At 42.9% G+C, this 20,671-nt stretch overlaps 1 protein-coding gene across 1 annotated transcript; it reads right to left on the bottom strand.

Moving 5' to 3' along the window:
- Positions 1-854: 854 nt before the first annotated feature.
- Positions 855-20,597, bottom strand: LOC124043543. The gene is made up of 9 exons (XM_046362231.1): positions 20,461-20,597; positions 16,273-16,331; positions 15,874-15,894; positions 15,441-15,713; positions 14,802-15,101; positions 14,323-14,610; positions 10,014-10,192; positions 6,916-7,014; positions 855-6,661 (listed from the first exon to the last, which is right to left on the bottom strand). Exons 2-9 carry the CDS (start codon positions 16,316-16,318, stop codon positions 6,239-6,241), a joined length of 1,629 nt encoding a protein of 542 aa, XP_046218187.1. The 5' UTR covers positions 16,319-16,331; positions 20,461-20,597; the 3' UTR covers positions 855-6,238.
- Positions 20,598-20,671: the final 74 nt, after the last annotated feature.

Here is a 20,671-nt window from a genome sequence, read left to right as displayed (position 1 = left end):
CACTGCAGCACCTGCTGTAACTACAGATTGTAGGCCTACTACACCAGATACTGTTATATAACCATTACTAAATGTTACCGGTTTTCCTATACAAAACTGCTCCATAGATCTTTCAACGAACCTGCATTTGGCGATAGGCCTACTCTCTTCGTTCTCTATTCTGGAAAAAATAAATGTCCCTGTCCAGTTGCAGGTGGTTCTACAAAAAAAAACAGAAAACTAAGAAAGGTTCTTCACCATCTTAGCTGCCGAGCATCTTTGCCGGAACTAGTCGTTTCTAGGCAACACTGCACGTAAAATAAAGATACATGCAAGAGGCATATCTCACTCGATACAAATCAGGGATTTACTATTTGAGTTTTCTCTGGTGTTTGCAGAACCACCTGCAACTGGACACTGACATTTATAAGATACCTGTTTTCCTGCATCGAAAATGAAGACAGTATCGCCAAATGCAGGTTAATCGAAAAATTGTTGGTATAGTTTTGTATGTAGGCAAACCTGTAACGTCCAATAATGGACAACAAAAATATTTGCTTATATCACATCATCTGGTGTAACAATCTGTAGCTACACCTGCAGTAAGGCCATATGTCTGCACATTACAGGAGGAAGCCATATGTCTGCACATTACAGGAGGAAGCCATATGTCTGCACATTACAGGAGGACACTCGATTCACTTCCAGAATTTGACTTCATTATGGAAATTACTTTCCCAATCCTGCTACACCAAGAAGGTTCCCTAGTGAGTTTACCTCAGCTTAATATTTTTGTTTCTTATATTGGAAGAATATATTGCAGACAAGGCACTGACACAAGACACAATAATGGCATCCTTTTCCATCGCTATCTCTTCAAAATCCTTTAATGGACATTGCTCATTCATTACAGAAAAAAACAACATAGAAAAAAAATTCTGTGCATGATGCCAAAAGTATTACATTTGATAAATTGTTAATTATAGCATACAAGGGCATAGTTGTTTCTACATGATAGCGAAGTATTATAAAAGTCAATGATAATATAGCTAGGGAACCAACAGTAAGAATTCTGGACTTAAACCTAACAGACAAGTTTGGAAAGTCATTCATTTTAAATGAAACAAAACAATCAAATGCAATAATAACAACCAAGGTTAGCACGCATCGTTTAATTTGCAGAAGCAGTTTTCCTGAATATATCTGACATTTTCCCACCAAGGGATCTGAAATAAACCTGCCAGGTAGATAAAAAACATTCAGCTGATTTCAACTATGTACTTCGGGCTAGTGAACTCAACCCTGAAGTAGGTAAACTGGACATATATTGCTGAATACTAAATACTACTGAGTCTTGTTTAAAGGATGCACATACATGGTAGGCTCAATAATGAATGGTCAAACTTTGTCACCAAAATCACACATTCTTTTCCTGTATATAGCATAAAGTCACCCCAAGACTTACTCTCCCCCCTGGGTGACCATTTGCTTGCATACCATGTAGGCTGACATCAATATTAAGAAAATAGAATTTAATGCAGGTCTACAAAAAACTTGACCTCTCTTTCTAGCATTCCGGCACGTTTTCTCCCTTTATTCTTTATGTTTTCTCAAGACAAACCTTTCCTACGTTGTCACATCATAGTAATACACTACCCATTCCAATGAACCTAAAAAGAAAGAAAGAAACTGGTACACTTGAAAATTGCAGAGCTGATTTTGTCATGGCTTTTGCGGGTCGAGGTGTACATTATTCCAGTCTTAGCCATAGTAATATTGACATTTGAGAATACCTCATTGACTGCATGAACGGACACCAACAGGATAGGGCCTACAGTGCAATTTAAATAGTGCAGTATTCCTGCTGTCTCACAGGCAATATACAGGTCAGCATGCAGCAGTAGCTCTTGGGAATACTACAGCTATGACAGCAGTTATCTGCATAAGAAGAACAAAAATATTAGTTATAGTCGTGACACTACGAGTTCTGACGAAATGTTCAAGCGCGTCAAGCATTTTTCCAAAAACATTCTCAGGTGCTGATACTATCGCGTGATAGGTAGATGATATGTGATGCAACAGAGAGCGGAAGAGAAAGGGAGCATTTTACTGCTATTACGTCTTCTCAGTCTAAGGCATCTCATATATTATGCGTATCAGTATCTATCTACTGTGAACTTAGTGAAAGGATAAAAGACGCAATTCAGGGATATAACATGTTGCATAACTTTGCAGTAAGAAACAGTATTGGCGATGCACATGCAATATATCTAGGCTATATACAAGGGTGCTTGAAAGTGAGCTTTGGGTAATGTTTGTAAGGTATAGTATATGTGTGTATGAATTGTAGATGTACTTTTTTTTACACAGTTATAAAATATAATAATAATTTTGGTGCTACAGCACGGATATTGCTCAAGATTCAATCAGAAATCAATTAGCTAAAATAGGAATGGGTCAAATATACCTCCCCAGACAATGGATTCAGTAGCTTGTTACCTGATATGGAAGGGATAGCTTTAAAGATTAGGTGGCTTTTACATTGTCTTTAGTCAACGTTGTTATCCATCCTAATCTAATCAGTGCAAATTCAGCACCAATTTAACACACATCTATAAAATTGTAATACTCCACAAAACCAAGATAATAGCCGATAGAATATCAACGATCAAGTAGCTACATCATATATGATTCATTTATACATAAGATATTTATGCTGTCCAGTATTCTTATGTTGCATTAAAAACAATTAAACCTTCATTTTAAACAAAAAAGCAAAGTAGAATTATACTTGTATTTTGCAGGTATTATTATTTACAACAGCTGCAATAAAAAACAAAAACATTTCAAAACATTTTTGTTACACAGGGACTTTTTCTCATGTAATTATATTTGTGCTTTTTCTTTCTGACACCAATCATATTTGACTTACTCTCTTGAGTTCCTCTCACGGACATCCTAAATCGGTTACAACACGAGGCAGCGATATTGCTAGCAGATGCTGTCCCCCACCAACAACTACGCCATGTCCCAGAATGCCTGGGACTGTTACACCCCTTCATTACCTCTGCTTTGACATTTTTAACATGGTCAGCTATACACCCACCTATTATCGACATACAGAATGCCTTCGTTAATAATATGCAGTACCTGATTGGACTAGAGTTGAAAACAATGGGAGGCCTTAGTGGAATGGTTCGTCAGATGTTGTAATGGATGTAATAATATACTGTTTCTGAAGCAAATGGACTGAGGGTGGATGTCTTTGTAATGTATATTTGCAGCAAATGGACTGGTGTTATCTGAATGGTCAGTGAACGGTTCTGTGTTTTTCCTCTTCAGACCGAACAGATTGATATAGATCTGGGTTACAACTCGAATAGAACTTAAGACAATACAATCATCACGAAATTGAAGAAGTTCAGCAATCACGGTGCTGGATAAGAATGATGTTCTATGTTTGCATTGTGACTTTGCCTCTTCGTTGTAGTCTAGTCATTCATCCTCGCCTATCCGGAATACGACGCGTTTGCAAAAGATGCTGCACTGAATTGAGATGAGGCAGCTACTGTTATTCGTTTAGAGGTTCTGGGTGGGATGTGTGGTTCAAATAAGTGACTCTGGCAATGTATATTGTGTTAAAAGAGAATGCGTAAAAACCTTCCCCCATAAAGACAGTGATGAATGCAGCAGCAAAATACATTGAATCTTAATAACTTGCTGGCTTTGTTGGCGCTCCAGTCTCACTCACTAAGCAGTGTTTTCAGTCTGTCAGGAAAGTAAGTTGGCTTAATTGTTAGCATTTATGAATTCAGCATTCAGTTCCTTTTGCCGAACAGGGCCATGGGGTCAGGGAAAATAGGAATGAAAAAGGACATCATGCATGTAATTCCTTCTCCATAGGTCTGCCTTACTTACTTGCCTTTATTAAAGGGCAGCGATCCAAACGTTCAGGTCCCTTCCAAAGGGATCATTGTCATGTCCCATCTGTCAGAGAAGTTCTAGAAGTCTCTGTTCCAAGGCTTGTTCTGCAGTGGCTGGGGTTCTAATGAGAAACGTGATGTGGAGGGGTTTAGAATGACCTGATGTGAAGTTCCTGTTGTATTAGTTCCAGGTCATTTGTTTTGCAAGATGAGGGATGTAGTAAACATTTACTGTGCTGGGATTATGTCATCAAAAGTGGCAGAGATTGGACACCTTGTTACATGCTCAGGGACACTACTAGCTTTCTTGCATAGCATGGTGTTATTCAATCTACTAGCTTGTGTCGGTTAGCAAGAATGTTGTAAGAAGATCTTGGGGGTTTTAGCTCTCCAACTCTGCTATTCTATAGAGGCTATATGCTGAGACAAGCGCTTTCTCTGAGTTGGTGCCAAAGCCTAATGCCATGCCTGTACTTTCTGTTAATAGTGTCTCTCTGGATGTAATGAAATTGTAGCGGTATAGGCCTATGTCAGATACTCTGGGTTTATGTTTGTCAGAAGCATTTATTTTACCGAGATTTATTAAAAAATAAAGTTGTCTTTATTGGTCTTGTTAATCTAGTATTACAATGTTATTTGTAGAATGAATTTGGTCTATTACCATATGTCATATATTTTGCTGCTATGTCTATGTCCCCACATACAGCTGCTATGTCTATGTCCCCACATACAGCTGCTATGTCTATGTCCCCACATACAGCTGCTATGTCTATTTCCCCACATACAGCTGCTATGTCTCTGTCCCCACATACAGCTGCTATGTCTCTGTCCCCACATACAGCTGCTATGTCTCTGTCCCCACATACAGCTGCTATGTCTCTGTCCCCACATACAGCTGCTATGTCTCTGTCCCCACATACAGCTGCTATGTCTCTGTCCCCACATACAGCTGCTATGTCTCTGTCCCCACATACAGCTGCTATGTCTCTGTCCCCACATACAGCTGCTATGTCTATGTCCCCACATACAGCTGCTATGTCTCTGTCCCCACATACAGCTGATATGTCTCTGTCCCCACATACAGCTGCTATGTCTCTGTCCCCACATACAGCTGCTATGTCTATGTCCCCACATACAGTTGCTATGTCTCTGTCCCCACATACAGCTGCTATGTCTCTGTCCCCACATACAGCTGCTATGTCTATGTCCCCACATACAGCTGCTATGTCTTTGTCCCCACATACAGTTGCTATGTCTATGTCCCCACATACAGCTGCTATGTCTCTGTCCCCACATACAGCTGCTATGTCTCTGTCCCCACATACAGCTGCTATGTCTCTGTCCCCACATACAGCTGCTATGTCTCTGTCCCCACATACAGCTGCTATGTCTATGTCCCCACATACAGCTGCTATGTCTCTGTCCCCACATACAGCTGCTATGTCTCTGTCCCCACATACAGCTGCTATGTCTATGTCCCCACATACAGCTGCTATGTCTATGTCCCCACATACAGTACTGGTGGTAAGAGCATTCAATGCTAATAAGAAATATAGATCAAATATATTTTCGCTCTGTCAAAAATGTTTACATTTTTGTCATTAGAAGAATTCTGGGATTCATTTTTACAGGGGTATAAAAAAGTTACTCAGATATCAGTGTGCGCTCATTCCTTTTGGGCATGGTAATCTTAATGTATTTTCATGAATCATCATAATGCCTTTTCCCTTAGTCCACCAAGTTATCTTAGATATTATCTCTGTCTCTGGTCTTAGGCCAAAGAGGCATGCATGCACTATGCAGTCATCAATAATATAAATTGCCTCTTGGGCCAGCTAAGGCTAAATCCTGGCTTTTAAGTCTAATTTAAATGCATGTGTAACAGGGGTCAGTCTGCTGCTAACAGCTTAGCTTCCCCCACTGTCCGACTGCCCCATACTGGGCTCGAACCAGTGATCATCTGCTTCGCAACACACCTGACAGCCCTGCGTGACAACATTCCAAAGTGCTGAGCCTCCCAAAAGGTATCAATTGGAACGCTCCATCCTCGACATTTCAAGCTAGCTGTGGAGTGAGCTTACGGTACGTTCTTAACTCCGTTACACATGCATTTCCTGTATGCACAGAATTAATGTATTCTAATGAGCGAGGGTCTTGTATTTTTTCTTTAGGGATTAAGTCGAGTGCATTTAGACTGGCAATTTTTACACCAAGCATTTTTGTGTAGTTTTAGTTTATAAAAGCAGTGATCAGGATTTGGGTTATGTCTGCGTGGGGGGGTGGGGGGTAATTGAGGCTGAAGAGTAAAGATTGTCAGGGTGTCCGGTGGTTTGCGCTCAGGTGGTGGTGCTCTCTGCAGTGGCATTGGGAACTGACGGGCTGATAGCTTTATCGGCTGCCTCAAGTGCTGCAGACAGCTCGGCGCCACTGGATGCCCTTTCTGGCGTGGTGACACCCATCAGGTCTTCTTCATCGGCGTCGGCCTCAGACCGGGCCTGGGTCACGTAGCTGGGGCTCATGGCCGAGTCGGGGGTCTGGTTGGCACTCTGGTCTCCCTCGGGGATGATGGTGGCGGCCACACTGTCAGAGTTGTTGAGGAGCAGCTTGTGGGAGGTGAAGGTCTGGGGCACGTCCGTCTCACATTCGCTGTCCAACGGGAGGGTGGAGGAGTTGAACTCTACCCCCGAGTCGCTCATCTCCAGGAAGTTCTTGTCCGAGGAGAGAGTGTGGTAGCGACCTGCTTTGCCTACCTCCAGACCCTGTGGGAGGAAAGTAACGTGGAACATGAATAATTCATTTCGTGTGTGTCTGCAAATGTAGTCTAGGTACTGCTTGGCGTGGAGACGGGTTATTTTCAGCCTCTTATAGAAACATTACCCCAGCATTTCTGTTTGTTCATCTACAGTTAAAACATTTGCAATTATAATTGTGGGATGTGTTTTCCTCTTGCACTTTAACATGCTCACCGGTAGACCACTTCCCACCACATTATGTGTCCCCGAGCCCTGCTTACCTTAATGGTGACCTCCGTGCTCTCTGTAGCATTGCTGTTGTCCCACGTAGACGTCAAAGTGGATTCCTCAGCGAACCGTGTATAGGCCTCTTGAACAACCTACCGATGACAACACACGAGGGTAGTATTTTAGCAGGAAGCCGCGGCAAAGCACATTACAGTAGCAATCACAGGTTCACTTCACCATGTACGCTGTGAGTCATAACGAATACATACGGGTAAATAGGAGTTGGCACACAAAAAGCACATGTACTGCACGCGAAGCTCTTATATGGATTTATAAGATCATCGGGTGTATATATAGTGACACATTGAGAGACTGGAGTTGTTGGCTCGGAAATAACACCCTGGAAGTTTAGAGGAAAAGGCTTCAGGGAACCATCATTCTTGAGGGACAGGGAATCGCATACTAGAGTGTGTCAGGAGAGAGATCGAGGTAGATCAATCGATTTACATGTCGGAACACGCCGGAAACTGCTGTTGCGACCACAAAGCCAATCAGACAAGCTGTCCAGGTTTGTCGCTTAGTCTCCAGAAATCTCTGGCTAAATCCATAATGAAGTGGGACATGAAGCCTCGCTGCATTTGAATAGTTTTGTCTGAAACTCCAGAGGGAACACCTTACAGGGGGATTAGAACAGTAGAGGCCCCTCGCATCATGTCACAATATATTCAACACATGTCAATTATATACGGTACACCACGCTCAAACACAAAAATGTATAACATCAGGTGTACAGAAATGACACCGACACACACATAGACACAGACAAAGACGAACAAACATAGAAACGGCACACCTTTGACACAAATTCTGTTGGGCTAGTAGCTGATTAAGCAATATACCCCCCCCCCCCAAAAAAAAAATATTTAAATAATAATAATTGTAATCAAGAATAAGATCTTACATGGATGTACAGTGCCTCGAACATTGAATAATTACTACAGTGCTTGAATTGGCCCGGCTTCCCAAACCCAGATTAAGACAGTAACTGGACTAAAAATCACCCTCAACAGAGATTCTCCATTGAGCATACATTTTAGACCAGGAGTAATCTGTGTCCAGGAAACCCATCCAATGCACAATTCTCTTGATGCAGTAATTAATGTGTAGGTCTATACACTCACTCCACAGTATTCCAATACTAGAGAACACTAATTGCTATTATACCAGAGTGTACGGCTGTGATAATCTTAGTCCAGGTGGCAACTTAATCCAGTGTACTATACAGCCTAATCCCACATTATGTCTGTGTACTCTGCATGTACTGTATGTGTGCTACTAACTACGTGTAAAAATCCTGCAATTCACAACGTACCACAGCATATAATCAAGAAAACAAGTGGTAGATCTAGTCCAGTATCACCATCCCAATTAATATGTTAATCGCTACTGCCCCGATTTTAGACAAACGCACAGCAAATACACACACACACACACACACACATCAGCACATACTCACACATACACATAAATACATGTTTACCTTGTAACTCCGCCTCCAACAACAATATATGTGCATGTGTGCTTGAAAATAGCTGAATCGTATTGGACGGCTGCATCTGTATGCTTATTTGCACTGAGGCTAGGACTGCAGTTATCATGAATAAGTAACTGCTGCAGTTATTTGTCCGTTTGGAGATTAGCGAAAGGAGGGAGGGGTGAGGAATGGATGGCACAGACAAATAATCACTGACGGTGGTAGGAGGCCCACACAGCATAGTGACGCTATGACCATCCCCTGAGCGTTAGTACAAACACCAATACAGATTCATCCACTTAACACTACGGAATGAAGCCAGAACACAGTTCTCTCACCAAGCAGAGGCTCCGTCGGAGGCTCCTTTAAGAGGGAGAAACGTAACGCAAAGGCAAAACGTTAACTAGATTTTCCCCCCAATTTGTAATTAGGCCGACATCTATTGTGTGGACCAATTGAGATTGAGATTAAGATGACTGGTGGACAATGGCAACATTGTGGGCTGCAGACAAAACACTTGAAATTACAACTATGATGGAATCTGCCATATGGAGAGAGGGATGACTGATGATATATGGGTGATCTCATTTTGTGTGATTCAAAGCACCACACATGCAGGAAGCCGACAGACCGGTTTCGTTCCTTGGTGAATTCCGGCAAATTAATCAAAGTAAATTAGGACCTGAAGTCTAATTAAAGCTAATTATCTGAGGTTTATAGGTCAGGACTAAGGACGAACACAGGAACGCACACTGCTGGAGGAAAAGAGAGCGGGACAGGCAAAGGTACACACAAACACACATAAATAAAGTTAGATGTACACTGGCATCTTTCGTTGACCATACTTAAAAGGATAGTGCAACATTTGACAAAATTCCGTACGGGTTACTTTGCCCTGTAAGCAGTCTATGGACAAGGTATGACAGCAACCCATGCTTTGGTTTGATTGAACTTTTTAGCATTTGTGGCACAAATCCAATGCAAGTCAATGGGTACAACGTTACAATTTTCCCATTTCATGTCCAAATCATCTCTCAGTAACTACATTCATTTTCAAAACCAATTTTAAGATACTTTAGGATGGATTGGACATGGAGAGCGGAAAATACTCATGTTGTTCCCATTGACCTGCATTGGGTTTGTGCCACTGATGCTAAAGGTTTGGCAGTTGAAACAGTGGCCAGGTAAACAAAACAAAAGCATGCATTGCTGTCATACCTTGTCCATAGACTGCATACAGGGTAAGGAAGCCAATAGGTCATTCTGTAAAATGTCTCACTATCCCTTTAAGAGGTCTTACCATCACCATTATTTATCTTACAATCACTTTGCAATCTGTGACTTGTGTAATAGGAATATGGCATTATCATTTTGGCATCATATTAAGCCATTGTCGCAGTGTGTGATGGTCTACGAGTATATTAGGCCTGGAATCATAGTAACAGGGTTCCAAAATACATAAAAACGGCCGATAATTGTTAGTAAATTAAGTGTTTCGACGTGAGAATAGCATACATATATGATAAAGCAGATGCTGTTTAACTATAGTACAGGGGTTGGATCATGGTGTCTTAATGTTTCCCCCCCCCCCGTTGAGGAGGCGTTAGGGTGAGTTACCTTGACGAATGCATCTCCATCCCCCTTGCCCGCCTGCTGGGCGATGAGGGCAATTTGCCGCGCCTTCTCCGCCCGACGGCGCACATTTATCAGGCAGGAGAGCAGACACACCAGCAAGAGGAGGACCAGGAAGCCCAGTAAGGAGAGGATTGCAACATACAGCGTGGGTAACTTATAGGCTAAAAGAGAGAGGAAAGAAGAGAGAGAGAGGATGGAGAAAGGAAAGACATAAGGGTAGAGGATGGACAGGAATATGATAAGGAAGATAGGAGAAAGACAAGCAGGCAGAAAGGAACACAAAGAAAAGAGGAAAGATGGATAAGAGGCGAATGTGGAGCGTTACAACATCAAAACAAGAGAGTGAAATATACAGTGCCATCGCTGAGTTCCCTGAATTCCTATCAGACCTTGTAGTCATTGCAGATAATATTCTAATCTTTGGTGACTTTAATATTCACATGGAAAAGTCCACAGACCCACTCCAAAAGGCTTTTGGAGCCATCATCGACTCAGTGGGTTTTGTCCAACATGTCTCTGGACCCACTCACTCTCACAGTCATACGCTGGACCTAGTTTTGTCCCATGGAATAAATGTTGTGGATCTTAATGTTTTTCCTCATAATCCTGGACTATCGGACCACCATTTTATTACGTTTGCAATTGCAACAAATAATCTGCTCAGACCCCAACCAAGGAACATCAAAAGTCGTGCTATAAATTCACAGACAACACAAAGATTCCTTGATGCCCTTCCAGACTCCCTCTGCCTACCCAAGGACGCCAGAGGACAAAAATCCGTTAACCACCTAACTGAGGATCTCAATTTAACCTTGCGCAATACCCTAGATGCAGTTGCACCCCTAAAAACTAAAAAAATGTCTCATAAGAAACTAGCTCCCTGGTACACAGAAAATACCCGAGCTCTGAAGCAAGCTTCCAGAAAATTGGAACGGAAATGGCGCCACACCAAACTGGAAGTCTTCCGACTAGCTTGGAAGGACGGTACCGTGCAGTACCGAAGAGCCCTTACTGCTGCTCGATCGTCCTATTTTTCTAACTTAATTGAGGAAAATAAGAACAATCCGAAATTCCTTTTTGATACTGTGGCAAAGCTAACTAAAAAGCAGCATTCCCCAAGAGAGGATGACTTGCACTTTAGCAGTGATAAATTCATGAACTTCTTTGAGGAAAAGATTATGATTATTAGAAAGCAAATTACGGACTCCTCTTTAAACCTGCGTATTCCTCCAAACCTCAGTTGTCCTGAGTCTGCACAACTCTGCCAGGACCTAGGATCAAGAGAGACGCTCAAGTGTTTTAGTACTATATCTCTTGACACAATGATGAAAATAATCATGGCCTCTAAACCTTCAAGCTGTATACTGGACCCTATTCCAACTAAACTACTGAAAGAGCTGCTTCCTGTGCTTGGCCCTCCTATGTTGAACATAATAAACGGCTCTCTATCCACTGGATGTGTACCAAACTCACTAAAAGTGGCAGTAATAAAGCCTCTCTTGAAAAAGCCAAACCTTGACCCAGAAAATATAAAAAACTATCGGCCTATATCGAATCTTCCATTCCTCTCAAAGATTTTAGAGAAGGCTGTTGCGCAGCAACTCACTGCCTTCCTGAAGACAAACAATGTATACGAAATGCTTCAGTCTGGTTTTAGACCCCATCATAGCACTGAGACGGCACTTGTGAAGGTGGTAAATGACATTTTGATGGCATCGGACCGAGGCTCTGCATCTGTCCTCGTGCTCCTAGACCTTAGTGCTGCTTTTGATACCATCGATCACCACATTCTTTTGGAGAGATTGGAAACCCAAATTGGTCTACACGGACATGTTCTGGCCTGGTTTAGGTCTTATCTGTCGGAAAGATATCAGTTTGTCTCTGTGAATGGTTTGTCCTCTGACAAATCAACTGTACATTTCGGTGTTCCTCAAGGTTCTGTTTTAGGACCACTATTGTTTTCACTATATATTTTACCTCTTGGGGATGTTATTCGAAAACATAATGTAAACTTTCACTGCTATGCGGATGACACACAGCTGTACATTTCAATGAAACATGGTGAAGCCCCAAAATTGCCCTCGCTAGAAGCATGTGTTTCAGACATAAGGAAGTGGATGGCTGCAAACTTTCTACTATTAAACTCGGACAAAACAGAGATGCTTGTTCTAGGTCCCAAGAAACAAAGAGATCTTCTGTTGAATCTGACAATTAATCTTAATGGTTGTACAGTCGTCTCAAATAAAACTGTGAAGGACCTCGGCGTTACTCTGGACCCTGATCTCTCTTTTGAAGAACATATCAAGACCATTTCGAGGACAGCTTTTTCCATCTACGTAACATTGCAAAAATCAGAAACTTTCTGTCCAAAAATGATGCAGAAAAATTAATCCATGCTTTTGTCACTTCTAGGTTAGACTACTGCAATGCTCTATTTTCCGGCTACCCGGATAAAGCACTAAATAAACTTCAGTTAGTGCTAAATACGGCTGCTAGAATCCTGACTAGAACCAAAAAATTTGATCATATTACTCCAGTGCTAGCCTCTCTACACTGGCTTCCTGTCAAAGCAAGGGCTGATTTCAAGGTTTTACTGCTAACCTACAAAGCATTACATGGGCTTGCTCCTACCTACCTCTCTGATTTGGTCCTGCCGTACATACCTACACGTACGCTACGGTCACAAGACGCAGGCCTCCTAATTGTCCCTAGAATTTCTAAGCAAACAGCTGGAGGCAGGGCTTTCTCCTATAGAGCTCAATTTTTATGGAACGGTCTGCCTACCCATGTCAGAGACGCAAACTCGGTCTCAACCTTTAAGTCTTTACTGAAGACTCATCTCTTCAGTGGGTCATATGATTGAGTGTAGTCTGGCCCAGGAGTGGGAAGGTGAACGGAAAGGCTCTGGAGCAACGAACCGCCCTTGCTGTCTCTGCCTGGCCGGTTCCCCTCTTTTCACTGGGATTCTTTGCCTCTAACCCTGTTACGGGGCTGAGTCACTGGCTTGCTGGGGCTCTCTCGTGCCGTCCCTGGGGGGTGCGTCACCTGGGTGGGTTGATTCACTGTTGTGGTCGGCCTGTCTGGGTTCCCCCCTTAGGTTGTACCGTGTCGGAGATCTTTGTGGGCTATACTCGGCCTTGTCTCAGGATGGTAAGTTGGTGGTTGAAGATTTCCCTCTAGTGGTGTGGGGGCTGTGCTTTGGCAAAGTGGGTGGGGTTATATCCTTCCTGTTTGGCCCTGTCCGGGGTGTCCTCGGATGGGGCCACAGTGTCTCCTGACCCCTCCTGTCTCAGCCTCCAGTATTTATGCTGCAGTAGTTTATGTGTCGGGGGGCTAGGGTCAGTTTGTTTATCTGGAGTACTTCTCCTGTCCTATTCAGGTGTCCTGTGTGAATCTAAGTGTGCGTTCTCTAATTCTCTCCTTCTCTCTTTCTTTCTCTCTCTCGGAGGACCTGAGCCCTAGGACCATGCCCCAGGACTACCTGACATGATGACTCCTTGCTGTCCCCAGTCCACCTGGCCATGCTGCTGCTCCAGTTTCAACTGGCCTGGGCCCTAGGACCATGTCCCAGGACTACCTGACATGAGGACTCCTTGCTGTCCCCAGTCCACCTGGCCATGCTCCTGCTCCAGTTTCAACTGTTCTGCCTTACTATTATTCAACCATGCTGGTCATTTATGAACATTTGAACATCTTGGCCACGTTCTGTTATAATCTCCACCCGGCACAGCCAGAAGAGGACTGGCCACCCCACATATGCTCTCTCTAATTCTCTCTTTCTTTCTCTCTCTCGGAGGACCTGAGCCCTAGGACCGTGCCCCAGGACTACCTGACATGATGGCTCCTTGCTGTCCCCAGTCCACCTGACTGTGCTGCTGCTCCAGTTTCAACTGTTCTGCCTTATTATTATTTGACCATGCTGGTAATTTATGAACATTTGAACATCTTGGTCATGTTCTGTTATAATCTCTACCCGGCACAGCCAGAAGAGGACTGGCCACCCCACATAGCCCTGTTCCTCTCTAGGTTTCTTCCTAGGTTTTGGCCTTTCTAGGGAGTTTTTCCTAGCCACCGTGCTTTTACACCTGCATTGTTTGCTGTTTGGGGTTTTAGGCTGGGTTTCTGTACAGCACTTTGAGATATCAGCTGATGTACGAAGGGCTATATAAATACATTTGATTTGATTTGATTTGATGACAAGAAGAAGAAAGGGAAAGGAAGGACCATTAATAGAGGTGATAGATGGATCTATATGTTAAAGCCCTAGTCTCCTCCCTGACCCACGGTTTACCTTCCACCTCCAGGTAGATGTTGGTCACAGGGAACCCCAACAGGTCTGTCACTCTGAAGAGCCCCATGTCACTAACCCGGACCCTCTCCAGAATGCACACGGAGCCTTCTACAGTCAGCCTGCCGTCCAGTGAAGGGTCCAACGGCACCACCAGCTCTCCTTGCTCTAGTATGACCCGGTCCTTCCGGTCCCAGTCTGGAGTGTACATGAGGTTGACTTTGGTGTGGTCCACAAACAGGTTGATCTTCAAAGTACTGCCATATGATAGGGGGACGAAGTTCTGGTGCTCTTTGGAACAAAGTGGAAAGAGAAAAGGTTGTCAAATAATTCTGGTTGCTCTTATTTTGACTTGTGTCTTCAAGCTTTGTCAATCCTATTTTACCCACACCACTAACCACAATTTCAAACCCCCTAGATCAAGCATTATCTCCCTCTGACATTGACCACTGCCTCTCGGACTACGGTCTTCCTCATCTCACCTTTCACGTTCAGGCATGACCTCCTCCTGACTTTCCCATCGCGGTCCAGTACGGTGAAGCTTCCCTCGTCTGTCCCCCGCACCATGCCTAGAGTCACCCTTTTCTCGGACACACTCAGACGACCCTTGTACTCCTCTGGGGGGGTGGAAGTCTGGTTGAGCAATACCACTGCAGGGGGCTCCGTGGTCTGATTGGCCTGAGCTTGACTGGACCTGAACTCCAGGGTGATAGGGCCCAAGATGTCACTGAGTGGGATGTGGTATGTCTCACCGTACTTGACCACCTGCTCCAGCGCGCAATCTGCCAGAGAGCACACAACAGCACTATCACTCAGGGCTCTTTGGGAGTATTTTCTTCCTATACATTTGCATTCGGATCAGAACAATGATCGTAATCGATTGCAGACCAAATGCAACTACGTCAATAATACAAAGAAACATTAATTTCGATTGACGGCTGCCTCTGAGGGTTACACAGTTGGCGCAGAGTTAGGATACAACCTTAGATAGTGAGTGTGTTAGATAAATAGTGGTTTTAAGAAGTATAGAAGCAAGTCGATTTGCAACGTTGAGAAGAAAATTTTGAAGAATTAGAAGAGCTGAAGATGAATGAACTGTGCAGCAAGAAGAAGAACAGTACCCCTGACGATGAGGATGATGTGTTTGACATCGGCAGGGGCCTCTGTGTTCTTGATCACGTACATGCCCTCGTTCTCCTCCCCCACATCCTCCAGGATGAGGTGCTTGAGGGAGTTGAGCTGGGCCCGGTGGCCCACCACCCGCCCGTCCCTCATCAGGACCACCTCGGCGGTGCGGTTGGAGGCGGGCTTGAACAGAACATCAGTGCTGACTAGGGAGGGGAGTGGGATGTGCACATCCTCGCCGAAAAAAGCAATCTTGTGTTCTTCTTTGACTGAAGAGAGAGAATGTAAAAGAGGTAGAGATTGACAAGGGTGTGCAGAGTTTAAGGAACAATATGTCAGAATCAGGGTAAAGTTACTGATGGTATTCATACTTCATCTTCAGGTTTTGACAGTCCCTGAAAAGAATCAGTAGATCACGCGTGACTTTACCTTTCAGGGATGCAGTCAGAACTGTAAAGTAAAAGATAGGTTTATTTGAGCATTTCTTTACGTTCTTTGTCAATGTTTACAAAGATCCTTCAAGAAGTTAGAAATCATTTGTACTACTGGATGAGAAACTACTAAACCTGGCAAATATCACAAAACGTTTGCAATGTAAACGGCCTACATTCTCACTGCAAAATTAGAACTGCTGTCAACATCAAACCCTCCATAAATTAGTGAGGGGAAAAAAATAAAACAAGGAGCAGATAATAAATGACTCGAACGAACCATTTTGTACTCATTTGAATCAAATCTGATATAATCATGTGACTGTGTCAAACATTCTTTATGCTCTTTCAGCCTCTCAACCTAAATCACTAGTGACTAATCCGCCAATATGCTTACCAGTGCAGAACACGGCTCCAAACACGGCAACACCAATTGTTTTCATCTTGATTGAATCTCTGAAAACACATAATACATTAATTTTTTTACAGCAGGATATTCCTTATCTTAATATGGATTTAATTATTGTACATGCATGCACTGTATACAAATACATTTCAAACTAAATTGTAGAGATACAGTATGAAGATTAACAAAACATAATAGGGAATAGTTTAAATCTGGACATGCAGAGCTCAAATGTAATAATCTACTCCTAGTCAATTCTACTGTAACTGGGAGTCTGCCATGGTAATGACATAATTTCCTGAGGTTAATTAACAGGAGTGGTGTGTAGTTCCTCAGGGCATTAGTCAGCTCTTTTGTGTGATGAGGCTGACCACTATTAGACTAGAGTGGACATGAGCCTAGGCTTGAGCCACCATTCTGCCTACAGCGACAGGAGATGGGGAGTAGGAGAGGGGGAGGATCTAAGTGGCTCCAAGGATCCTGGTGTACAACCATGAAAGAACACAGAGTGCTGTTTAATAATCATTGCCTCTTTCAGTGGCATAAATTAAGAAATTACAGAACTGTCTATTTGCATCTCATATTCGGGACACAGGCTGAAAAGGCAATGGGTTTCCAATGGGTTGTATTTAGTACACTAAAAACTAGGGGTTCAGCAAGGGTTCTTCTAAGATCCTCAAAGTTCTTTGAAGAACCTTAGGGTTCTTGGGATTAAAAATGGCCCAAATGAGGAGGTGGGGTTCATTGAGGAACCTCCTTAGTTGGTGGGGGTTATTGCAGGAACCTAACAGCCCAGATGAAACATTTGGATTCAAGGTTGAAAGGACAGCAGGCACACGTACTCAATTTAAGGTACGGTCTGTATGATCTAAATTCATATTGTTTTATGATAATACCATCTATCTTTTCATATTTGTGCAAATCTTTCTAAAACAGAAAAAGGACACAATTCAATGGATATCAATCAACAAAGAGGTAAGAATATGTGGGCTATAACAATATGTTGACTGCTAGCTGTATTGGGTGCAGATGACTGAACTGCTCACTTTTGTGTCTGTGTCTTCGGGTATATAGAGGAGGAGGCACATAAAGGTATGTAATTTGGTATTGGTATGTTATGCAGATCACATGCACCAGCTTCCTCCCTTACCTCTTCATTAAATATCCCATAGGCCTCTACATTATGGACATGGTATATGTTTGCAAACCATTATCAAAAAGTTTTTTCATTCACATCCATCTACCACAAAAACCAAGGTATGAATACTGTCGTATGCATGTTTTGTTAATCACCTGTATAATTACTCTTTTTTTGGATTCACAGACTTCACCCTCCCTACAACTCTGATGAATATAACAGGAAACATGTTCGATCCCCATGCACTGCAAAATCATTCTGGATATGGATACGGAGAACATCAACACATTAACATCAACACGCCAGAGGATATACCCATTGGACTTGGGTCTCTCCCTTAACTCTAAAATCATAATTAACACTGACAATTCAAATATTGTGTTATTGTTGTTATTGTTATGCATATTATTATTGTTAATAATAATAATAATAGGTGAGGGGAAGTAGTTCAGAAATGAAATGAACCCCAAAAGGTTCTCAAATGGTTCTCAAAAGAACCCTTTCAAACTTTTCGGGTAGCCTTCCACAAGCTTCCCACAATAAGTTGGGTGAATTTTGGCCCATTCCTCCTGACAGAGCTGGTGTAACTGAGTCAGGTTTGTAGGCCTCCTTGCTCACACACGTTTTTTCAGTTCTGCCCACAAATGTTCTATGGGATTGAGGTCAGGGCTTTGTGATGGCCACTCCAATACCTTGACTTTGTTGTCCTTAAGCCATTTTGCCACAACTTTGGAAGTATGCTTGGGGTCATTGTCCATTTGGAAGACCCATTTGCGACCAAGCTTTAACTTCCTGACTGATGTCTTGAGATGTTGCTTCAATATATCCACATAATTTTCCCCCCCCTCATGATGCCATCTATTTTGTGAAGTGCACCAGTCCCTCCTGCAGCAAAGCACCTCCACAGCATGATGCTGCCACACCCGTGCTTCACGGTTGGGATAGTGTTCTTCGGCTTGCAAGCCTCCCCCTTTTTCCTCCAAACATAACGATGGTCATTATGGCCAAACAGTTCTATTTTGTTTCATCAGACCAGTGGACATTTCTTTAAAAAAGTACAATATTTGTCCCCATGTGCAGTTGCGAACCGTAGTCTGGCTTTTTTATGGCGCTTTTGGAGCAGTGGCTTCTTCCTTGCTGAGCGGCCTTTCATGTTATGTTGATATAGGACTCATTTTACTGTGGATATAGATACTTTTGTACCTGTTACCTCCAGCATCTTCACAAGGTCTTTTGCTGTTGTTCTGGGATTGATTTGCACTTTTTGCACTAAAGTATGTTAATCTCTAGGAGACAGAACACTTCTCCTTCCTGAGCAGTATGACGGCTGCCTGGTCCCTTGGTGTTTATACTTGCGTACTATTGTTTGTACAGATGAAAGTGGTACCTTCAGATGTTTGGAAATAGCTCCCAAGGATGAACCAGACTTGTGGAAGTCTACAATTTTCTTTCTGAGGTCTTGGCTGAGTTCTTTTGATTTTCCCATGATGTCAAGCAAAGAGGCACTGAGATTGAAGGTAGGCCTTGAAATACATCTACAGGTACACCTCCAATTGACTCAAATTATGTCAATTAGCCTATCAGAAGCTTCTAAAGCCATGACATCATTTTCTGGAATTTTCGAAGCTGTTTAAAGGCACAGTCAACTTCGTGTATGTAAACTTCTGACCCACTGGAACTGTGATATGGTGAATTATAAGTGAAATAATCTGTCTGTAAACAATTGTTGGAAAAATGACTTGTGTCGTGCACAAAGTAGATGTTCTAACCGACTTGCCAAAACTATAGTTTGTTTACAAGAAATGTGTGGATTGGTTGAAAGACTAGTTTTAATGACTCCAACCAAAGTGTATGTAAACTTCCGACTTCAACTGTATCTCTTCAGTTTGACATCCCGTGTCGCTCTTCCGCACATACCCGCGCGCGCGGCATCTTTTTCTCTTCTTCTTCTATCGCTCGGCGGTAAAACATTGTGCAGTCTGTACACCCGTGGTGCGACAAGGGCGTGTCACGCTTCGCTGCATGGGTTGTCCCAACATGATAAAACACAGCTTTGGTAACGATGAGGAATATACTGCACTGAGGAATTTGGAAGGCCTGGGGAGACCCCTTCTCGTTCCAGCTACGATTTCTGTCATCCATGTGGATTTTGGCTACGCTCGCACTCTCTTTTTTGCGCGCATCACACGCGCACTAAGGCTCCCTTTCTCGCGTCCCCCGTTCACCCGTTCGCACGAGACCAAGTGCCATTGAAAAACCTGTATTCTCTCTTCAGTACATTGAGTATGTGACCAGACCAAACACTTACTTAGCGACTATGCAAAATGTGCCATCTGTCGTTCCCATTAATTACGTAGCCTAACGATTGGGTGTCTTGGCAGGGTGTCCACGCATGAACGCATTGGGCAGGACGTCAAACAAATATTGAAGAATAACCAATTTCACATTCAACTACTTACCATTCGTTCATCAATTACATAAACGATTGAGGGGGAGGGTGGATCAAATGTAATAGGCTTATGATTTGTCTTTTTTATTCCCAGACCTATAATAAACTGCACCTTTGATGGGGAGAAGAATAGCCTAGAAAAAACGAACCCTCCTCATATTGTCTGTTCTGGTGTTTATTGTAAGGATATAGGCTAGAATCTGAAGGTGCAGAGACGCCGTTTAAGCTTTCGAAATAGCATAAATAGCCTATGAAATGCTGCCTGGTGCCATTGTCCCCGTTTCAAATGTTCTATTATTAGCCTTTGTTTATGGGAAGTGCTATACTTTACATGTAAAATAATCATGAGATTTTATGTTTTGTAGGTGAAGATGACGGTAATTACTGTCCTCCTACCCGTCTCTGCTGCATTACCGGTATCACGCCCTAAATGACCCATATTAGATATAGCTGTTAGACATGCATAAAAAACAACCAGATAACCTGCCAGCAAACGAAAAAACTGCAAAATTTAACCCATACATTTCTCGGTGAAATAAAAAAACCAGTAGAACTGAGTAGATATAGATGCATCATAATTGCTGGTAATTACCTTTCAGACAGGCTTGGATCCGAAAACAGCAAATGCGATTTACGGAGTACAGAAAGTAAGGTTTTCTACAAAATGTTGTTTTTTTCTTCTTAATATCTTCCCCCTCTCCCTCACCCCAACCCGTCAAAGAACGGGACTTCAATGGTGTTACGAATCGGGATTATCTGGAGAGTTTCGGTAGCTGTCGGTTTGTGGTCTGTTAATGATCGGT

This window comes from Oncorhynchus gorbuscha, linkage group LG09, assembly GCF_021184085.1.
Source record: "Oncorhynchus gorbuscha isolate QuinsamMale2020 ecotype Even-year linkage group LG09, OgorEven_v1.0, whole genome shotgun sequence".
Lineage (NCBI taxonomy): Eukaryota > Metazoa > Chordata > Actinopteri > Salmoniformes > Salmonidae > Oncorhynchus > Oncorhynchus gorbuscha.
This window is presented reverse-complemented; position numbering and strand designations above follow the sequence as displayed.

Bases quoted from the DNA above. Each gene is read 5' to 3' on its own strand.
- LOC124043543 (XM_046362231.1), bottom strand. From the start codon at position 16,318: ATGAAAACAATTGGTGTTGCCGTGTTTGGAGCCGTGTTCTGCACTG. The intron at 15,102-15,440 runs GTACTGTTCTTC...GCTCTCTGGCAG, and splicing joins CATCATCCTCATCGTCAGGG to ATTGCGCGCTGGAGCAGGTG. The intron at 14,611-14,801 runs GTGAGATGAGGA...TTTGTTCCAAAG, and splicing joins GTCATGCCTGAACGTGAAAG to AGCACCAGAACTTCGTCCCC.